Source organism: Panicum virgatum, chromosome 4K (assembly GCF_016808335.1).
Source record: "Panicum virgatum strain AP13 chromosome 4K, P.virgatum_v5, whole genome shotgun sequence".
NCBI classification, from domain to species: domain Eukaryota; kingdom Viridiplantae; phylum Streptophyta; class Magnoliopsida; order Poales; family Poaceae; genus Panicum; species Panicum virgatum.
This window is the reverse complement of record NC_053139.1, coordinates 6,692,997-6,711,946: the sequence shown is the minus strand read 5'-3', so window position 1 is coordinate 6,711,946 and position 18,950 is coordinate 6,692,997. Positions and strand designations below refer to the sequence as shown.

Here is an 18,950-nt window from a genome sequence, read left to right as displayed (position 1 = left end):
GCTGGGTGAAATTCGACCATGTTCTTGATTGAAGAAAAAAAACCTTAGAAACTTGAAGAGAAGAACTCTCATTTCTTTAGTTATTGATTGTCTCAGGAGTTGAATCAGGTAAAAGTCAAACATGCCAAATGTTCAGGACTTTTAATTCCCACATGAAACATTGCCCTCATCGTTTCGTATCGCCATTTCGTCCCAATCGTGGAGTATTTAGTTGACCATGATGCATGCATTGCTAGTTACTCAAAAGCATTACTGGTCTGGCGTGCCGGTTTTCCTTTTTCTTTTGCCAGGACGGGTAAAAATTCCCTCCATTATTTGCCTACCGCCGCAGTCATTCTCAAGGTTTTGACTGCATTCGTCCACCAGCTTTCCAATGGATTTGCACCATCATCACGCACTGAAAAACATGAGCTGATTTTCACTACATTATGTAACTCGCGCTCTTTTACCTTTTTTCAAACCATGATTTCGATTTTCGAACAGTGTAACTCGTGCTTCACACAGTACCCACACCCTGCACCAGATCATGGAAACTCGAGAAAATAACTCCACAACCATACACTCCACCACCTTTCCTTTACGAAAAGATCGATGTGAATCAGGCAAAGATCGCTCGACCTTTTGCTCAGAAAAAAACAACAATCCTGGCAGCTAAATAAAGATGCACGTTGGGCTCCTCGAACAAAATGCCATCTTTTTTCTCGTTTGGCCAGATGACACGTCAAAATAAGGTCAAATCCGCAAAAAGGGTTGGATGGTGTCGAAATGCAAGGCAAAAGTTAGCACAGGCAAACACACAACATTGAGAGAGAGAGAGAGAGAGAGAGAGAGAGAGTTTTCTTTCTGAAAGGGTGATATATATGATATACTATACATGTAAAGATAAAAGATAGTAGTAGGAAGGAAAGGACATGGCAGAATTGAAAGCCGACTAGCAACAAAGGAAGCGAGAAGCCCAAGAACAAAGCTTTCATCGAAAGCTGTTTGGCAGTTTTTTGGTGAATTCCTTGCGAGTGACAAAAGTTGGCAGCCGCTGCATCAGCGTCAGCAGTTCAGCACAGCGGATGGTGATGCTTTGGAGAAGAGGAGCCGGGCCGGCCTGCCGTGTCCGCTATAGGTTGCCAAGGTAGAGCGCTCTTTTTGTCTCTTGCACGAGTGGCAGCCCCTGCATCGTGCACCCAGAAAGGGAGGAAACAAAGGCAGGCCTAGTGCGTAGCGGTACGCACCAATAGCAGGGAGTGACGCGCACTCAACGATTCTCGGTGCAATTCCCGTTTATTTACCAATCTGCAATTTCGTTTCATGCTAGTTTCGTTTCAAGTAATTTTGTTATTTAGAGGAGGCACGCACGAGGATCAAAGTATATCCCTTTCACTACACTAACACCCTGTTCGGCTGGTGGATTGATCCTCCAGCCCTACAGTGACTATCTCTCACATTACTCCAGCTCCAGCCTCCAGTCTCCAGCCAGGTAATAGTGTTTTTCTCTCACACTACTCCAGCTCAAGCCTCCAGCTCCAGCCTGCCGAACACGGTGTAAGAAGACTAGTATGTTTTTACCGTAACAGCTGTATGTGACTGCAACATCGTCGGGGGTCATAATGGAAAGAAAAAAAAACACGAAAACAAAGTACGGAGAGGTTCTGCAAGGTCAAACCAAATGGCTCTTTGAAGGTCTTCGTCTGTACTTCGTCACAAGATCAAAGACCACAAAAGGGCTTCGTCAATGCAAGTTCGTGGCCATGCTCGACTGCTCGTACACCCTAGGACAGAATCAGAACACATGACAGAGTATAATAAGTGGCTGTGACAGCTTAAGATGCAAAGGACACTAAGGCTTTGTTTAGATGCAAAAACTTTTGGATGTAAAACACTGTAGCATTTTTGTTTGTATTTGGTAATTATTATCCCATCATAAATTAACTAGGCTCAAAAAATTCGTCTCGCAAATTACAGATAAACTGTGTAATTAGTTATTTTGTTTAGCTACATTTGATACTTCATATATGTATTGAAAAATTCGATGTGATAGAAAATCTTTTAAAATTTTAGAATTTTAAAGGGACTAAACAAGGCCTGGATACTAGGCAAAGGTGGGCGTGGCGCCGTGGTGACTGTGCTGGTCAGTGGTGACACAGCGGCACAACACAAGCAACGCAAAGGGCAGAGATTCTGTCCCGTACAAAAATACACATACGCATGCTGACATGCACACACAGAGGGCAGGGCACGCTTTCTCTCTGCCAGTGCACGCTTCGCCCGGGATATAGTATATACACATTTACAGTACATACGCAGATACGTACGCGAGTGCCGTCGCACGCGTCCTCTCATTCCGACTCTTCACTGTTCCCTTTCCCTTTCTCTATCTTTTTTTCACTTTATTACCGTGTCCCAGACCGAGAGGCCAGAGCAGCGCACCCGCCAAGCAGAAATCGACAGCGCCGGAAGCGAGGGACGAGCCGTCACAGCAAAAGTTGCCTGCTCGCCCGATCGCGGCGTCAAAGATCACGCGCCCAGCCGGGCAGCCAGCACAGCAGCGTCACTGCGTCAGCGCCCGGCTCGGCACGCAGCAGAGCAGACCGTGGTCGCCGGTGGGTGCTCGCCTGCCGCCCCTGCCTGCCGCCAAGATTCGTGTACGCGCGCGTGCCACTGGCCGGCGGGCGCTGTGGCCTGTGGCGCAGTGAGGAAAAAGAGGAGGCGACGGAATAGTTTGGCTGCGCAGCCGCAGGTGCCCAGAGGCATGCCGCGTGCATGCATGCACGCGGGCGGGCGCAGCGGCAGGCAAGGGCGCAAGGCCACGCCGGCCGGCCTGTCGTGGCGAGGCGGCGAGCGAGCATCTCGTCGTCTGTGGCCGCCTGAGCGCATCGCGCCGCCGCCACCGCGTGTGGCGGGCGGGCCGGCTGGGTCGTGTTGAGGCGGCCGCTTCAAAAGGGGCGCGCGGCCAGGACCCTGGCGGCCGAGCGGGTGCGCGCATGTAATTCCGCCGCGTGAATATCACCTACCTTGTTCGGCAGGTTGGAACTGGAGGCTGGAGCTGCAGTGGTGTGAGAGAAAAACCTGACCGGTGGTTAGAGGTTGATGCTGGAACGATGTGAGAATGAAATACTGTAGGGCTGGAGCAGCCTCCACCAGCCGAACACGGTGACATGTATTGGCGACGAGCGAGGCGCCGCAGAGGCAGGGGGCGTCCGTGTCCTATGCGTGTGTTACATTGGACCGTGGCAGGCAGGGCCGAATTTCTCGGTCCTGTCGAGATTGTAAAAACTTGGAAAAATGTGTAGTCTCGTGCAGTGCCGATGCGTGCGGTGAAAACAAACATACGTGCGTGGACCTCAGCTGCCACCTGAAAAATATTCCCATGCTGCGATGCTTAGCTTTCCTGCCACGCCCACGGGTAAAAACATAGTACATGGAGCTGGCAGGCAACGAGCCTGAAAATATTCCCCAAGATTTGATGCTGGTTTTCCTGCCAAGTTTCATGGGGCCTCAAAAAACTACTACGGAAATCCCCTGGTAAAATGTACTAGCGCGTAATCTTCTCCGAGGTTGCAATTCCAAATCTATATGTGCATTCACCTTTCCTCCAACTTTACTTATTAGTAAATAATAAAATCTAGATAAAGTCGTTTTTTCCTTCCGAAAGATAAAATAAACAATTGGGCGACCACACTAACCGACCGGCACGCCTAGGTAGGCCACGGCCGGCACCCCCGGTGGTCAGCTCTGATCTCCGGCACATGCCACATTGCCACACCCTCCTTTTTGCGAGAGAGGAGCCGGCAAGCAGAGCAGGCCGGGGGGACAGAAAAAGCTCTGCCCTTCCATTGCCACCACCATGGCATCCTCCCCTCCCCGTGGTCCCGACGCTAATCCCTCGTTTGACCGTTTAACGGCCGAGGCCAGGGACCATGTCGCCACACTAGTGAGAGAACGGTGGTGGTCCCCTCCCCTCTCCCCTCTGCAGCGGCGGCAATCATTGGCCAGCCGCTAATCATGGATCGTTTGAAAAAATAGTAAAACCAGAGGGGGGGGGAGTGCGATCAGATGGCCTTGATCGCGAGCCGCCGCTGGCTCTCATTGGACATTGGAGCTGTGGTCCAGGGGGGGATTCTTCCAACTGGTTGATTAGTCTAGAGGTAACCGGGCATTAATCTGCTATTAGGCGTTAATCTTCTATTATCTGGTGATTAGCCACTAGAACCAGTAGTTGTTAAAGGCTAGGAACACATGGGCGCGCTGCCATCGTCGACACGGCGTGCCTACGTTGGATGCTAAGGCCAGTCTTAGTGGGAGTGTTATCGACACAGTTATCTAGATTGAAATCTTAAGAACTGTGCCAGTGGAGGGTCATCACGATGACACTCCTCTCACATTTCATGACACTTTTTTTTCTCTCTCCTCATACTATTGGTACATGTTAGCAAATTTAATATCATGACACTCTTATGACACTCCCATTGAGATTGGCCTAATTAATCATGTTGGTGGAGAAGCCAGGGGTAGCTATAGCTAGGTTAATGAATTGTCGAGTAATTTTTTTTTAAGAAAAGAGAGAGAAAAAGAAAGCAATCTTGAGTAGTTTGTGAGGAGGAATCGTACGTACATGTGTGGCGGTATGTGTGGGGCCAGGTGGCCGTATTTTGATGCTAGGGTAGCTAAGCTAGCTGCTGCTTGTCGGTATTGTGGCAGCGGAAGATCCGAAGATCTATAGGGGTGATGACCGCTGCTTGTACGTAGGTGGAACCAGTGTGTTTGACGCGATCTGTTTTGCTTCCAAATCGAATGTTTTGGTACTGTTTAGTTCCCACCGCATAAGCTACGTAAACAAAAAAAAATGTCATATCGAATGTTTCGACACATGTATGGAGTACTAAATGAAGTCTATTTACAAACTTTTTTTCATGGATGGACTGTAAATCGCGAGACGAATCTAATGAGCCTACTTAATCCATTTTTACAACAGTGATGCTACAGTAACCATCTGCTAATTATTAATTAATCATGGATTAATTAGCATCATTAGATTCTTCTCGCAATTTACAACTCATCTGTGCAAAAAAAATTGTAAATAGACTTCATTTAGTACTTTAAATTAGTAAGATTCCATCGCAAAAAAAATTTCAAAACATCTAAACACGCCCTTTGTATTCGCTCAGTAATCATTAGCCTAGCTCATCGTCACAACTACAAGGATTAGTTGCTCTAGCTATCACAAGCCCCGTAATGTTTAGTGTTCCCTTTTTCCGCTGTTGCGATGGTTGTTCCCCGCGTACATTTTCCTTCACACGAGAGTTAGCTATTACAGTACTTCATTTGGACAGCAATACGGGTGCAATGCCAATGCGACATTTTGACTCAAAATATTAATATCTTAAAATGGAAAAGGATGTCATGGAAGTTTTTTTTATGATGAATCTAGTACTATCAATCTTATGTCCTCAATCCACATAAAAGTTTCGATATTTGTGGTCCAAGTTAAAAAAGGTAGGTCTTTGTATGATGTCTAAGAGTATTTGTTCTTAAAAATAATAAATTTAAAATGGTGAAATGTTTAGGAAATCTACATTTTTTTTCAATTCATAGAAACAAATCCATAGAACACGCGCCACGACAACTGTTGACCATGCATGAGGAAAGTAGTCCTCATTTCTATGCACGCATACACACAGTAGGAGACCTGGTGCTAAAAATTAGCACCTCCATTTTTACTCCATTTTACCTCCAATGGATCCAAACAGATGGAACTATTTGGGGCTAAAGTGAATTAGACCATCCCCAACCCTCCTAGTAGGATGGTTTGCATAGCATTAAAGAGCGAGGCTGACACATAAGCAATTTGGTGACATGACAAGAGAGTTAATGAGAGAAAAGATAGACATAATTTCTCATGCAAGACACCATGTCTACACAAAAAACCAAAAAAAAGTAGAAGAGTGATAGGATGAGGTAAGGAGAGAAAAGAGGGAACATTGGATGAGATTTATTTTCTCCATTTATCATAAAACTATGCATTGAGGAGGTAGTGTCTGAGTAGTTTCTTACTCTCTTTTTTCTTTAGACACCACCTATAGACACTATGGGCTGGGGATGGCCTTAGCACCTCTCAAAAAATTAGCCCCCAATAAGTGCTTATTGGGGCTATTTTTGCATGGGCCCCACTGAAGAGTTACTTTTTTTTCTCATCCCATGCATAGCCAATGAATGGGATATATATATTTAGTCTTCAAATTAGTCAATGGATATAAACAACTCTAGAGGCACAATTTTACTGTATAGAGCTAATTGAAGAACAAAAATTTAATTCTCAAATTAGCCCAAGAGCTAAAGATATAAACAGGGCCTAGGTCTAGGCGTGGATGAACATATGGATCACGCGAGTCCTTGCCCCGGCTGCTGCACAGCCTCCATGATTACTGGTGGCGATTGCGTGATCCGAAAAGAGATTCGGCGAGCCCCCCACTGCGGAGGACACCCAGTGGCGGAACGTGACCCAAGAGCAACGTTAATGGGACATTAGAAAAATTCCTTTGGGCAAGCAGGGGCCGGAGCCCAGTTTCGCCTCTACTGAGCTCCGCCCCTGAGGACACCCCGCTTTCTACTTCGTTTTCGTCAGTCCCGTCCGGCCTGCTGGTGGACGCCCCCGGCGGCTGATGATTCCTCCGGAACCGTCGCTGAGGCAACGCAACTCCACGCTCTCAGCTTTCTAGCTCGAAGTGATGGATCCCTGCTCCCAACAATGCATTGCCATCGTGGCGAAGATCACGGTCGAGAAACACCATTAGATCCCTTTTTTTTCATACAAAAAAGAAACACCATTAGAGCTTGTCTTCCGTTCCCTCTTCAAGTAGTAGCTCTCGGTGCTGACCATTCAAAACATACAAGTTAGGAGTAGTACGTACTCGTTCTGGTGGTTAAGGGGAAAAAAAAGAAAGAGATGGAAAAACGAGGGGCCCATCCACAGAATGCTTCTGTTCGGCAGGCTGGAGCTGGAGTGGTGTGAGAGAAAAATACTATTGCCTGACTGGTGGCTAGAAGCTGTTATTAGAACGATGTGAGAAAGAAATACTGTAGACTAGGGGGCCGTTTAGTTCCCAAAAAATTTCACCTCCCCTTTAAACACATGTATGAAGCACTAAATGTAATTAAATAATAAAACTAATTACACAGTTTGGATGTACATGACGAGACGAATCTTTTAAGCCTAATCAGTACATGATTAGCCATAAGTGCTATAGTAACCCACATGTGCTAATGACGCGGTCAAAAGTCTCAAAAGATTCGTCTCGTGGTTTTCAAATGAGTTCTGAAATTAGTTTTTTAATTAATGACCGAAAAACCTTTCCGACATCTAGTCAAACAATCGATGTGACCTTTGATCCAAAAATTTTCACTAACTAAACTACCTCTAAAGGATGGTACACCAGCCGAATGTTTTCGTGCTCGGGATGTGGATGGCATGAAGCGAGAGCCGGCCACCCGGCCAGCCAGGCAGCCAGTCCCTGCATGCATGCACGCAGAGCATGCTTCGTCTGGCTCTTGCGAGTTGTGGCTGAGCTGAGCCAGCCACTGAGCACGGCCGTTGCCGCCGCCTCCATGGCCAGCCCCGGCCGGCCGGCCAGCCGGCCCCCCCACTGGCTTCCACCCAGCGCCGGGGGCCAGCCCGGTTCCCAATTCCCAAGCAGCCCATGCAGCTTTTCCCGGGTCCTTTTTCCCGTTTGCATTAACAGCAGCAGCCACTGTGCCTGCCACAGCGGCCGCAGCCTTGCACAGGGGATGAAACGGAGCCCCGTTTGTTTCCCTATCATACCATAGGACACAAATCTCGAGAAAAAATCTCACATGTATGAAGTACTAAACGAAGTTTATTTGCAAAATGTTTTCACGGATGTATGTAACTTTCCACGACGAATCTAATGACAGTAATTAATCGATGATTGTCTACCGTGATGCTACAGTAACCGTCCTATAATTATGTGGTCAAAAGCCTCATTAGTTTCGTCTCGCGAAGTAGAGTAAGGTTGTGGAGTTAGTTTTATAAATTAATTTTATTTAGTACCTAATTATTAATCAAAATTTTTGTCCTACGACGCAAACAGGGCCCGGGAGGGCTACGGCCCGGCTACAGTGCAGACTGTCTAGGCTAGTGCTCCACGGGTCACCGGCCACTGTCCAGCCACATGGATGGCAACAGCTGCGCGCCTCGCATCAGATCCTAGGGCCTAGTGTGTGCGCTGGACGCCGACGGTGGTGCCCGCGGCGGGGTGGGACAGGGTGTCAGTGGCTGCGTGGATTCGACGCGTTGACTGTGGTCAAATCCTGGAACTGGGCCATATACTCCCTTGATAGAAAAAGTTAAAAACTTCATCAGACAATTAGATGTGCACGGTTGTATATACTAAAAGCGCAAGGGAGAAAAGTGGAATTTTACCAAAAAAAATAACAACTGTACAACAGGTCAATACTTGAATAGTTGAATTCTACTCCAGTGTGAGAAAACTGGACTAGGTCGTGACACGAAGATTTGTACTCCTTTGGGAGTTTCTGAAACCAATCACACTGAGCTTTCAATCCGGTTCCTGAAAGACAACCACCAGCTGAATCATCTCACACTTTCACCTGTGATGCGAGTTAACGGCGTGTAAAACATGAGCATTGGCCACCATAGTCAACACATGGTTTTCCCCTTTTCACCCATTCGGCTTTTCTGGCCGGATAAGATCTTGGCACCGCCAAAAAGTAAATATCCATCCAGTAAGAATTCAGATAAATGGAAAGCTGTTTTCTACAGAAGTACATGAAAGTACCATGAAAAATACTTTTTCCCAACTGACAGAGAAACAAAGGGCAACAACCCAGGTTAAGGTAGCCGAGAGAGAGACGAGCACGCGTAGCAGTAGTAAAGAGGCAAGTAAATGCAACCCCCCTCTCTCACCAAACCAACAAGCCCTCCAATTCATTCGCCTCTCTCCTCTCTGCTCTGCTCCCGTGCGTGTTTCTTGGGACTACGACCTGCTGGCTGGCCGCCTGGCCCTGGGCTGGTCTCCACTGCTCCCCGAGCAGAGCGGCGAGGAGGCGTGAAATGTAAGCAAGGGTCACGCTGAGCTGAAGCCGCAGAGAAGCTGTCGTCCCAACCCAAGGAGAGCGGCAGCTAGCGAGGAAGAGGGTCGCGCTGCCGCTTCCGCCATGAAGTTCATGAAGCTCGGCTCCAAGCCGGACGCCTTCCAGACCGACGGCAGCGACGCCAGGTGAGCCTTGTCCCTCCGCCACCACCCTGCGCCATTGCAAAGCCCTTCTTTGCCGGTGTGATCGAAAGGAAAAGCTCGCTTCTCTGTTTCGTTAGGAACCAGGGCAACGCAGGGCCTGTTTGGCTCCAGGACTTTTTCCAAAAGTCTCTATCACATCAAAAGGAATCTTACTATTTTATATTATTAAATAAAATCTGTTTATAAATGTTTTTTGACAGCTGAGTGCTTTTTCGCGAGACGAATCTAATGAGCCTAATTAATCGATGATTGGCTACAGTGATGCTACAGTAACCATTCGCTAATCATAGATTGAGATACATCATTAGATTCGTCTCGCAGTTTAGCCCCAGGGTTCTGCAGTTAGTTTTATAATTAATATTTATTTAATACTTCTAAATACTAAAAAATCCCTAGGACTTTTTTGAAGTCCCTCAATCTAAACACCCCCGCAATGTCAGTTGGTTTAGCGCCGTAGCAGGCTTTGTTCCCGATTTTCTACGCCTTAGATGAGTTCTTGCTCGATCCATATTACTCCCTTCTATCTTATCCACAGAACAATGCTGCGTTCTCTGACGGAATAAAAAGGCTTGCTCTGCAAGCATGAATCTTTCGGCGCGTGCCTGTGAGTTCTTGATTCGTCGAGAAAAAGAGTGTCTTTTTTTAACCCCATGGGTTATGGTCGGATCGAAACTGTTCCGCGGTGATTGTTTTGCGAGGTGGGGGCTGCTGCTGCTCGAGTGCTCGAGTACTCTTGAGCTACGTGGTTCCCCTGCGCGGCAGTTGATTTGACCATGGCTCCCAGCCTTTTGCTTACCAAAAAGTCCCTCCTGGCTGCACAAACAAAGCACAGCAGTTGTGGTTGGTGTGATGAGGATCATGAGGTTACATTTTTTTACTGATTGTCATGAGGACCACGAGATTCCAGAGCATGTTTGATTCATGTTCTTCCCCTTTGTCTTTCAGAAAAAAAAGGAATGTTCTTACCCTTTGTCTCAAACCACATGGCCATAGCCAAGAGATCTTGGACTTATTCCTAACTTGCAAAGGCTTGTCTTCATTTTTTGTTTTAACGTTTTCCTTTATATTCTGATGAAGTGTATCAGTATGCGAGTATATCTTGACCTCATCGCGAATATGCAGAGGAAAATAGATATTCTTTTTTTTTTACAAAAAAATGATTAGTTGAACTACTGTCTCTGTTTCTCGCAGATGCAGGCGGTCCACATTTTACCTGTTGTGCCGTGCTGACTCGGAGATATTTCTATGCGCTAACCCACAACTTGCTTTGCACGTTCTGATAAACGCCTGCAAACTGTGTTGTGTAACCATCGTGGTCATGGCGTGACTAGTGTCACAAGAACACTAGTTTCAGCCTTATAGATTTGCAGGAAATACTAACTCTTATTACTTGCCCAAGCATTTTTTTTCTGCCATTTTTCTCTCATGCGCTTTATTCTCTTATGAATGCTATTACCAGTTATGTTATGCTGACCAATTCAATCTCATATTCGCATGCAGATATGTGCTGTCTGACCTTCCGTCAGATATCGTCATCGATGTCAACGGTGCAAGGTTCTATCTGCACAAGGTAATTCCATTCTATTTTACTAAGTTATGGATCAAAAGTATGTTACCTTGTTGATTGTAGTCCCTAATGCACTTCCTGTACATGAGATTCTTTTTTTTTTTAAATGTCGTACTTGAGAGTTAAATAAAACAATGGATCTGCCAATGTACAGCTATCAGCACACTAGAAGATGCTGCAATAGTAACATCTTTTGTCAGAATGCCAGTTGTAGTTTGGATCTTTGTTGCTTTCAGAATCTTTCCCACGGTTTCATTAGATCATGTTTCAATTCCATGGATACCTTCTATTCTGCTAGGTGACAGCAATGCATGTACAATGCAAATAAAAAAAGTCTAGTTGTCTAATCTGTTCAATGTCCACTGATCAATTATATAGCCAATTTGCTGTAAGAATTTCGATTAGTCTCTGAAATTTTGGTCGTGTTGCTGTGTATTTGCAGTTCCCTCTTCTTTCCAAGAGTAGCTTGTTACAGAGGTTGATAATTGAGGCCAGTCAGAACGGCACTGATGAAATTGTCATACAAGACATTCCTGGTGGAGTGAAAACATTCGAAATCTGCGCAAAGTTCTGTTATGGCATGGTGGTAACCCTCAATGCATACAATGTTGTTGCCGCAAGGTGTGCAGCAGAGTACCTAGGCATGACCGAGGATGTTGAGAAGAGCAATCTGATATTTAAGATGGAGGTGTTTCTGAATTCCGGCATCTTCAGAAGCTGGAAGGACTCAATCATAGCGCTCCAGACCACCGATGCACTGTTACCCTGGTCAGAGGAGCTGAAGTTGGTTGGAAGATGCATAGATTCCATTGCTACCAAAGCTACTGTTAACCCGTCGAATGTAATGTGGTCATACACCTACAACAGGAAATCTGCATCCTCTGATGAGATAGTTGAAGCTCGCAAAAGCTCACAGGCAGTTCCCAAGGACTGGTGGGTTGAAGATCTGTGCGAACTGGATGTAGACCTTTACAGGCGTGTCATGGTTGCAGTGAAGTCAAGGGGGAGGATCCCCTCCGATGTTGTTGGAGAAGCACTCAAGGCATATGCTGCTAGATGGCTTCCTGAATGTTGCGACACGCTAGTGGATGATGTCTACTCTGAATCATACAGGCATCTGCTTGAAACCATCGTTTGGCTATTGCCTTCGGATAAGGGATCTTCAGGGATTTCATGCCGTTTCTTCCTGAAGCTGCTGAAAGCCACCGTCCTGATTGGAGCCGGAGAGCTTCTGAAGGAAGAACTCATGGACAGGATAGTCTTGCAGCTCCACAAGGCTTCAGTCCATGATCTTCTTATTCCTTCCAAGCCACCGGCACAGACCATTTACGATATTCAGCTAGTTCAGACACTCATTACTAGGTACATGAGGCATGCCGGAGTAGCCGAAGATGGGATTTTTCTCAACAACCTTGACCAGGTGATGTTTGAGACAAATGTGGACAATGAGTCTTTGGTAGCATTATGCAAGCTGGTCGACAGGTACTTGGCTGAAATTGCCTCTGATCCAAATCTGTCAGTTTCAAGCTTCGTGGATCTGGCGACCTCCATGCCTGAATCTGCCAGAACAGCACACGATGGATTATACACCGCCATCGACGTATTTCTGAAGGTACGATTCAGAACAAGATCAGCTCATTCGGGATTATCATATTTCTTCGTCTGACGTTCATTTTGCTTTTGCCGCTTTATTTGAGATGAGAATTGACACAAGTAAAGTCGTATGCTTTCTGATGTTCAGCTGCATCCCGGCCTACCCAAGACGGAGAAGAGGAAGATCTGCAGCCTGATGGACGTGAAGAAGCTCTCCAAGGGGGCATGTATCCACGCGGCGCAGAACGACCGGCTCCCGCTCCGCGTGGTGGTCCAGGTCCTCTTCTTCGAGCAGCTCCGTGCCGCGGGAGCCGCCTCGGCCGCCGCTCCAGGGGGGGCCAACGGCAGCATGGCGCGGTGCATGGCGCGCCTGGCGGAGGAAGAGGAGGACGACGACTGGAAGGACGGGCGCGCGCCGCAGGAGCCCCCGACGCCCGGCGCGCTGAAGAAGCAGCTGGGGAGCCTGAAGCTGGCGGCGGCCGACCACGGCGCGGGCGACGACGGCCGGCGCCTGGTGGCGCGGAGCAGCAGCGTGGCCAACCAGAGCAGCCGGCTGTCGCTGTCGTCGCGGTCGCGGAGGATCTTCGACAAGCTGTGGGTCGGCGGCGCGAGGCTCCCCGGGGAGGGGCCCGCCGGCGGCAAGGGGTCGTCGGACACGTCCGGGAGCTCGCAGAGCCCGCGGTCGTCGGCCAAGCCGCCCGAGTCCAAGTCGTCCAGCTCGTCGTCGAGGAACCGGCGGTACTCGGTCTCGTAGACCGGCCGGGCCGGCCGGCTGGCGGCGGAGGCTGTACAGAGGAAGGATGAGGAGCCTGGTCCAAATCAGACGTGAAGGATCATCAAAACTGCTGCTAACTTTCAGAGGCCGTGTTGATCCGTGTGCTGTAGTGTGGCACGCCGCACGCAGCTAGAAATCCTTGTTCAGTCAGTCCCACGTTTCCAACTGCTCTGATCTTGGGGCGATCCCTGCTTTCTGTAACAGACTCGGCGATCCGGGGCGGTCCTTTTGGTGGCTCTGATCTGCTCCACGGCTATCGCTCTTTGTCATGAAGCTAGCGATCAGAGTCAGACTAAGCCGTGTACTGAACTTGAAGATTAGTTGAGTGTGAACCTTCCCGGCTATCGTATCAGCCCTGCGTCGTCCATGCTGCACTCGGATGGATTTCTGCGGGATCGATTAGTCCGTCACACGGCGGCAGGCAGCTGCAGCGATTCCTTGCGGATTGGGAACGGCTCGTCCCGTGCCGTGAGCTGCGGCGGCAAGGCATGCGCTGCCACGGCCGCAGCGTCGGCGGGCGCCTCCTGAGCGATCGGCAGGGCGCGGGACGGCGGCAGCGTCGGTCCCTCCTAGCCGAGTAGCCGGCGCGGGATGGGGCGCGGGCGCAGCATCATGCGCGACGACCTCACGCACCGTGGCCCATCTACGACGGGGCGGCCTTTTCCGTAGCCGAAGGCCGCCGTGCCGTCGCGGATGCGGCCCATCCAATCGAGGTCGGCACGGTGCAGCAGGGAAGCTCCGTCCGTGTCTCCTCCGGCGACGGGACGGGGTCAGGGAGCTGTCCGACGGCGGCGGGGACGCCGGGCTCCGCAAAGAAAAGCGTCCTCGTGCCGGCCCGGCGGCCGACGGCGACGCGGGGGTTGGTGGCGCGCGCGGTGGTTGGCTGCCCCGTGCCCGGCGGTGCCCTCAACCATCCGAGGGCGCCGGGTGACGTCTCGATCGGCTCGCGGTGACGGAACAGGCGGTAGGCGGGAGGGATCGTCTCGATCCGAGGGAGGGTGCTCTCTTATTTTCTGGACCCAAAAACTACCATGATCACTCCATAAAAAAAAAACTACCATGATCACCGTCGTAAATACAAGAGGTGTGGTACTCCTGCACGTACGCCAAAAACTGAAGCCATTACAAAATTATAAACTGTATAGCTGTCTTAAGTAAAAAAAAAACCGCCGGCCGGGTATACATGCATAGTATCATGTACTTCCTCCATCTCAAATTAACATTATTTATATTTTTTTCTCCAAATATATAACTTTTTTCTATACATCTAATAAATACACACCGTGGGTAGAGATATATAATAAAGACTGCATAAAAATATTAGCTTATTTTTATGCAAGCAACGATCCTAAATCCCAGAAAATAAGGAGCATCTTCTTTCAGAAAGCTCCCTTTCTCACGAGCTAACACACAAACGTTGCTCACGGCGGATCAGAGCCGCTGGTGCTGGCTTGCTTAATTTGCATCACGTTTCCTTCACTAAGTTTTAGCCCTTTAGGAGCAACTTTACACCACGTCATGCTAGCACTTGGGGATGCTTAGCAGCAGCACGAAATCGCCTAGGCATGCTCAGCCGATTCGAAAAAAAGCATGATCGAGTACGGAGAATCATCGCACGGCACCGACATCGCCGGATCATGGAGAATCATCATCGCACGGCGTTCTTACACATGCACCATTGATCACGGTATGTAAAGCAAGAACAACGAAGGAATCGTCCAGGAGATGCTGCGAGTTATTACTTAGACAGGCAGATGGCGCGTTCTATCATCTCATTCTCATGGCACTTTGCTTTGCAAACAAGTCTACTATATCTCGCCAAAGGCCAGAAAATTAATTAAACGTCCCTGTGAGCGCACCAAAACTAGCTCTAGGCCTCCTCTACGCTCTAGCTGCACGCATGCCGCGTGCATCGGCCACCTAAAACATGCGCGATGTCGATTGGCAATGGCGGCAAGTGGCCGTCCCTCTTAATAAAAAACATGTTCAGGCACGGTAGCGAAAAAAGAAAGCAAGTGCCCGTCATCGCTGCGTCTCCGGATGGCCGGGGTGGTGACTAGTGAGAAGTGTGCCGTGTGCCGACCCGACCCGACCGGACCGGACCGTGTCAATGACACGACGAACGGCACCGGAGACAGGCCGGCGGGGTGGCGAGTCCAGGGAGAGGTCCCGGCCGGACCCTGTCACGCTAGATGGCCAGTCTGCTTCCGAGCAACCAACTCCAGCCTCCCGGCGGAAACACCCAAAAGTGCGTGGCGCCGCCTATAAATCCCTCACCAAACACACGCACACACACAGAGAGCTAGAGAGAGAGAGAGACGGGGAGCGAGAGATCTAGTGAGATAGCCTAGTGCCAACCCCTTGGAGGATTCTTTTCACCTTGTAAGTAGCAGCAACGCAGTAACAGGCCGGCCGCGGGCGCGTTCGAATCGATCGGCATGACGGTCGTCGACGGCGGCGGCGCGGCGGCGCCCGGGCGCGGGCAGACGGTGTGCGTGACCGGCGCCGGCGGGTACATCGGGTCGTGGATCGTCAAGCTCCTCCTGGAGCGGGGCTACGCCGTCCGGGGCACCGTGCGCAACCCTGGTACGATCGAGCGGATCGGACGCCGCCAGGCCAGGGGCGGCTCCGTGATAATCCGGTGCTTGATCTGATTTATTTGCTTTAATTTGCTGCCACTGACGGCGGCTTCTTCGATCCCCCCTACTCGATGGCGGCACAGATGACGCGAAGAACGCGCACCTGAGGACGCTCCCCGGCGCGGCGGAGAGGCTGGCGCTGTGCCGCGCCGACCTGCTCGACTACGACGCCATGCGGGCCGCCGTCGCCGGCTGCCACGGCGTCTTCCACACCGCGTCGCCGGTGACCGACGATCCGGTACGTGTGTCACGTGGCCCGCCAGGGCGCCCGTCCAGCCCATAGGGGACGGTTACTGTCTGCTAGTAATTGGTAGTGCCATTAAACACGGAATCCTCCAAAGGAACCCAAGAGATTTCGTTTACGTCCCCTTCAAAAAAAAGATTTTATTTACGAGACAAAATCCTTAAAATGCCAAGTTTAGTGCGGCCTTTAATTTTCCGTGTACCGTACGTTCCGTGTTCATCCAAATCCATGCGTCAATTTTGTCGCGTGGCATGCATGCATGCAGCCCGTCATGTGATGAGGTGGTCCCCACGCGCATGCATGCAGGAGCAAATGGTGGAGCCGGCGGTGCGGGGCACGCGCCACGTCATCGAGGCGGCGGCGGCGGAGGCCGGCACGGTCCGCCGCGTGGTGCTCACGTCGTCGGTCGGCGCCGTCGCCATGGACCCCGGGCGCGCGCCGGACGCCGTCGTGGACGAGTCCTGCTGGAGCGACCTCGACTTCTGCAGGCGCACCAGGAACTGGTACTGCTACGGGAAGGCGGCGGCGGAGCGGGCGGCGTGGGAGGCGGCGGCGGCGCGCGGGGTGGACCTGGTGGTGGTCGTCCCCGTGCTGGTGCAGGGCCCGGCGCTGCAGCCGGCGGTGAACGCCAGCCTCGCGCACGTGCTCAAGTACCTCGACGGGTCCGTCGCGACGTTCGCCAACGCCGTGCAGGCGTACGTCCACGTCCGCGACGTCGCCGACGCGCACGTCCGCGTCTTCGAGGCGCCCGGCGCCGCCGGCCGCTACCTCTGCGCCGACGCCGTGCTCCACCGCGAGGACGTCGTCAGGACCCTCCGCAAGTTCTTCCCCGAGTACCCCGTCCCGGAAAGGTCAGCAGTTTGCAAACTAGAAGTGTGTCCACAGTGGGACGATGCTGATGCTCACGCTTGATTGCTTTCGAGAATAAGTGCATGAACGCACGCATGCCGCTGTCTTTCGTTTCGGAATTCAAACTGCATGCGAGGTAGAAAGATAAAAACGTGTCAAGTTGTCAGTAGATAGTGCTCACGTGCGAGCGAATTCTGTTTGAATTTTGTGGGCTGCGAATTCGGATAGCTAGTGCCGGTGCGTCAGTTTGTCAAGGATGGAAGTGTAGGGCATGGCGATGGAGTAACGTAGGGCATACTGCAAAACCACCGATGGTGAAACTTTTTGCCGAGTCTTTCGTACGTTGGTGTGTTGAAAGTCCAACGGATGGGCACCCACCAGTCTTATCTGAGACTTGTAGAGACTTTTACCAGGAGTTCACCTGAGGGCGATCAACGACGTGATCAATCCTCTAGGCAAAATGAGGGGATTTAGAATTCCTTTTGCGGTTAAATATCTGGCTTTTTCCTGACACACGAAATTGCAGGACCTTTTGGTAATTCTACAAACTTTATGCCGCTATACAGCACAGTTTAAAATTAAGGAAATGCTTCAAATAGTACAATCCATTGTGCAATCACGTTATAAACAAGTAATGTCTCGTTTTTTCCCTCCATGAAACGAATTTGTACAATCCATAAAATTAGAAACAAGAGTAAATACAGATTAAGAAGAGTTCAAGATCTTCAATAATGCTGCGGTCAAATATATGTTCATAATTTTTTCCTGAACGATTCTTCAGAACAAAGTTACCTATCCCTTTTCAGATGCGTGACAGTCGAAAGTATTGCAAGCATCTCACCTACCAACTAGTTCTAAGCTGGTACAAGTGTCTTACTTGCTGTTCTTGCTTGGTTACTGCTTTGGGCGTCGCAGGTGCTCTGACGAGGTAAACCCAAGGAAGCAGCCGTACAAGATATCGAACCAGCGGCTGAGGGATCTGGGCATGGAGTTCACGCCGGCGGCGCAGGCCCTGTACGAGACCGTCATATGCTTCCAGGAGAAGGGCATCCTCCCAGTCCCTGCTACTGCTACTCCGTCGCCGTCGTCGCTGCCCTGATCGCTGAGCTACACATTTCAGGCGCTGATTCGATCGGTTTGATAAAAAAAAATGTAGCAGTCAATGTAATGTATTCCGTTGTGGTGGGCTTCAGGTACCGAAGTGCTTAAGATTGAGCAGCAGCAGTTTTAGTTTTTATGTCGTCTGCAGCTAGATTTGATCTCGAAATAAGCAAATGAAACAAGATGGCATGCATGCAGTATGATCCAATTAATGTTTGTTTGACTGCAGTTTGCCAAACTTTGCCATTTGTTTGTGACAACTACTCCTACTTATTGGGTTGGTGCCATGATTTCAGTGTGCCACAATTCTTCAGGTCTACGCCCACCTAGCGTATTTGGCGGCGACGGGGGAGGATCGGGGAGAGGCAATGAGCGAACGAACATAGTTGGGGTTTAATTTGGCCGGGAGGTCACCCGCGAAAGAGCCCCTGGGGTTGTTTCTGCGAAACAAATGGAGATGTCGAATTTTCTCTTCTTCGTGTCCAAATAGTTTTAGTTAACGGTGCTAAATACAAAATGTTACTTGTGCGCTTAATTGTTACTTCATCTAGCGAACAAGAGTATAAGAATTTGTATATGTTCTTCAACATTAACGGAGTTGGCAAAATCATATATGGTTACAATATTACTTTTGTTCACCGTGGTTACAATAATACACTTTGTACAATGAAGAAAATTATGTTACTATATATTGTAATGTGTGGTCATCATTACGTTTTGTTGAAGAATCTGAAGCACTTCATTTCGTGAATTTGTATAGATGAGTTTCATTCATTTACATCCGTTGAGGTCTGAACTCATGGAGAAACAGAAACGTGTTTTTGCTTCAAATTTTGACTGTATTGGAATGCAACTTTGTTGCAGCCGTCCTTTGCGCATTGTTGTTTTTCACAACCACCGATCCCTAGTGCTTCCC

The 18,950-nt window shown here is 49.5% G+C and overlaps 2 protein-coding genes across 2 annotated transcripts; both read left to right on the top strand.

Annotated features, from left to right (window-relative positions):
* Nucleotides 1-8,902: 8,902 nt before the first annotated feature.
* On the top strand, nt 8,903-13,553 carry LOC120702838 (BTB/POZ domain-containing protein NPY1-like). Its single transcript, XM_039986798.1, has 4 exons — nt 8,903-9,248; nt 10,767-10,836; nt 11,276-12,445; nt 12,575-13,553. The coding sequence occupies exons 1-4, from the start codon at nt 9,187-9,189 to the stop codon at nt 13,178-13,180; spliced, it is 1,908 nt and encodes a 635-aa protein (XP_039842732.1). The 5' UTR covers nt 8,903-9,186; the 3' UTR covers nt 13,181-13,553.
* Nucleotides 13,554-15,492: 1,939 nt separating this feature from the next.
* LOC120702837 (cinnamoyl-CoA reductase 1-like) lies at nt 15,493-18,294 on the top strand. The gene is made up of 4 exons (XM_039986797.1): nt 15,493-15,787; nt 15,924-16,078; nt 16,391-16,935; nt 17,849-18,294. The coding sequence occupies exons 1-4, from the start codon at nt 15,640-15,642 to the stop codon at nt 18,030-18,032; spliced, it is 1,032 nt and encodes a 343-aa protein (XP_039842731.1). The 5' UTR covers nt 15,493-15,639; the 3' UTR covers nt 18,033-18,294.
* The last annotated feature ends 656 nt before the right edge of the window (nt 18,295-18,950 follow it).

Bases quoted from the DNA above. Each gene is read 5' to 3' on its own strand.
- LOC120702838 (XM_039986798.1), top strand. From the start codon at position 9,187: ATGAAGTTCATGAAGCTCGGCTCCAAGCCGGACGCCTTCCAGACCGAC. The intron at 10,837-11,275 runs GTAATTCCATTC...GTGTATTTGCAG, and splicing joins CAAGGTTCTATCTGCACAAG to TTCCCTCTTCTTTCCAAGAG. The intron at 12,446-12,574 runs GTACGATTCAGA...TCTGATGTTCAG, and splicing joins CCATCGACGTATTTCTGAAG to CTGCATCCCGGCCTACCCAA.
- LOC120702837 (XM_039986797.1), top strand. From the start codon at position 15,640: ATGACGGTCGTCGACGGCGGCGGCGCGGCGGCGCCCGGGCGCGGGCAG. The intron at 15,788-15,923 runs GTACGATCGAGC...ATGGCGGCACAG, and splicing joins GGGCACCGTGCGCAACCCTG to ATGACGCGAAGAACGCGCAC. The intron at 16,079-16,390 runs GTACGTGTGTCA...GCATGCATGCAG, and splicing joins CGCCGGTGACCGACGATCCG to GAGCAAATGGTGGAGCCGGC.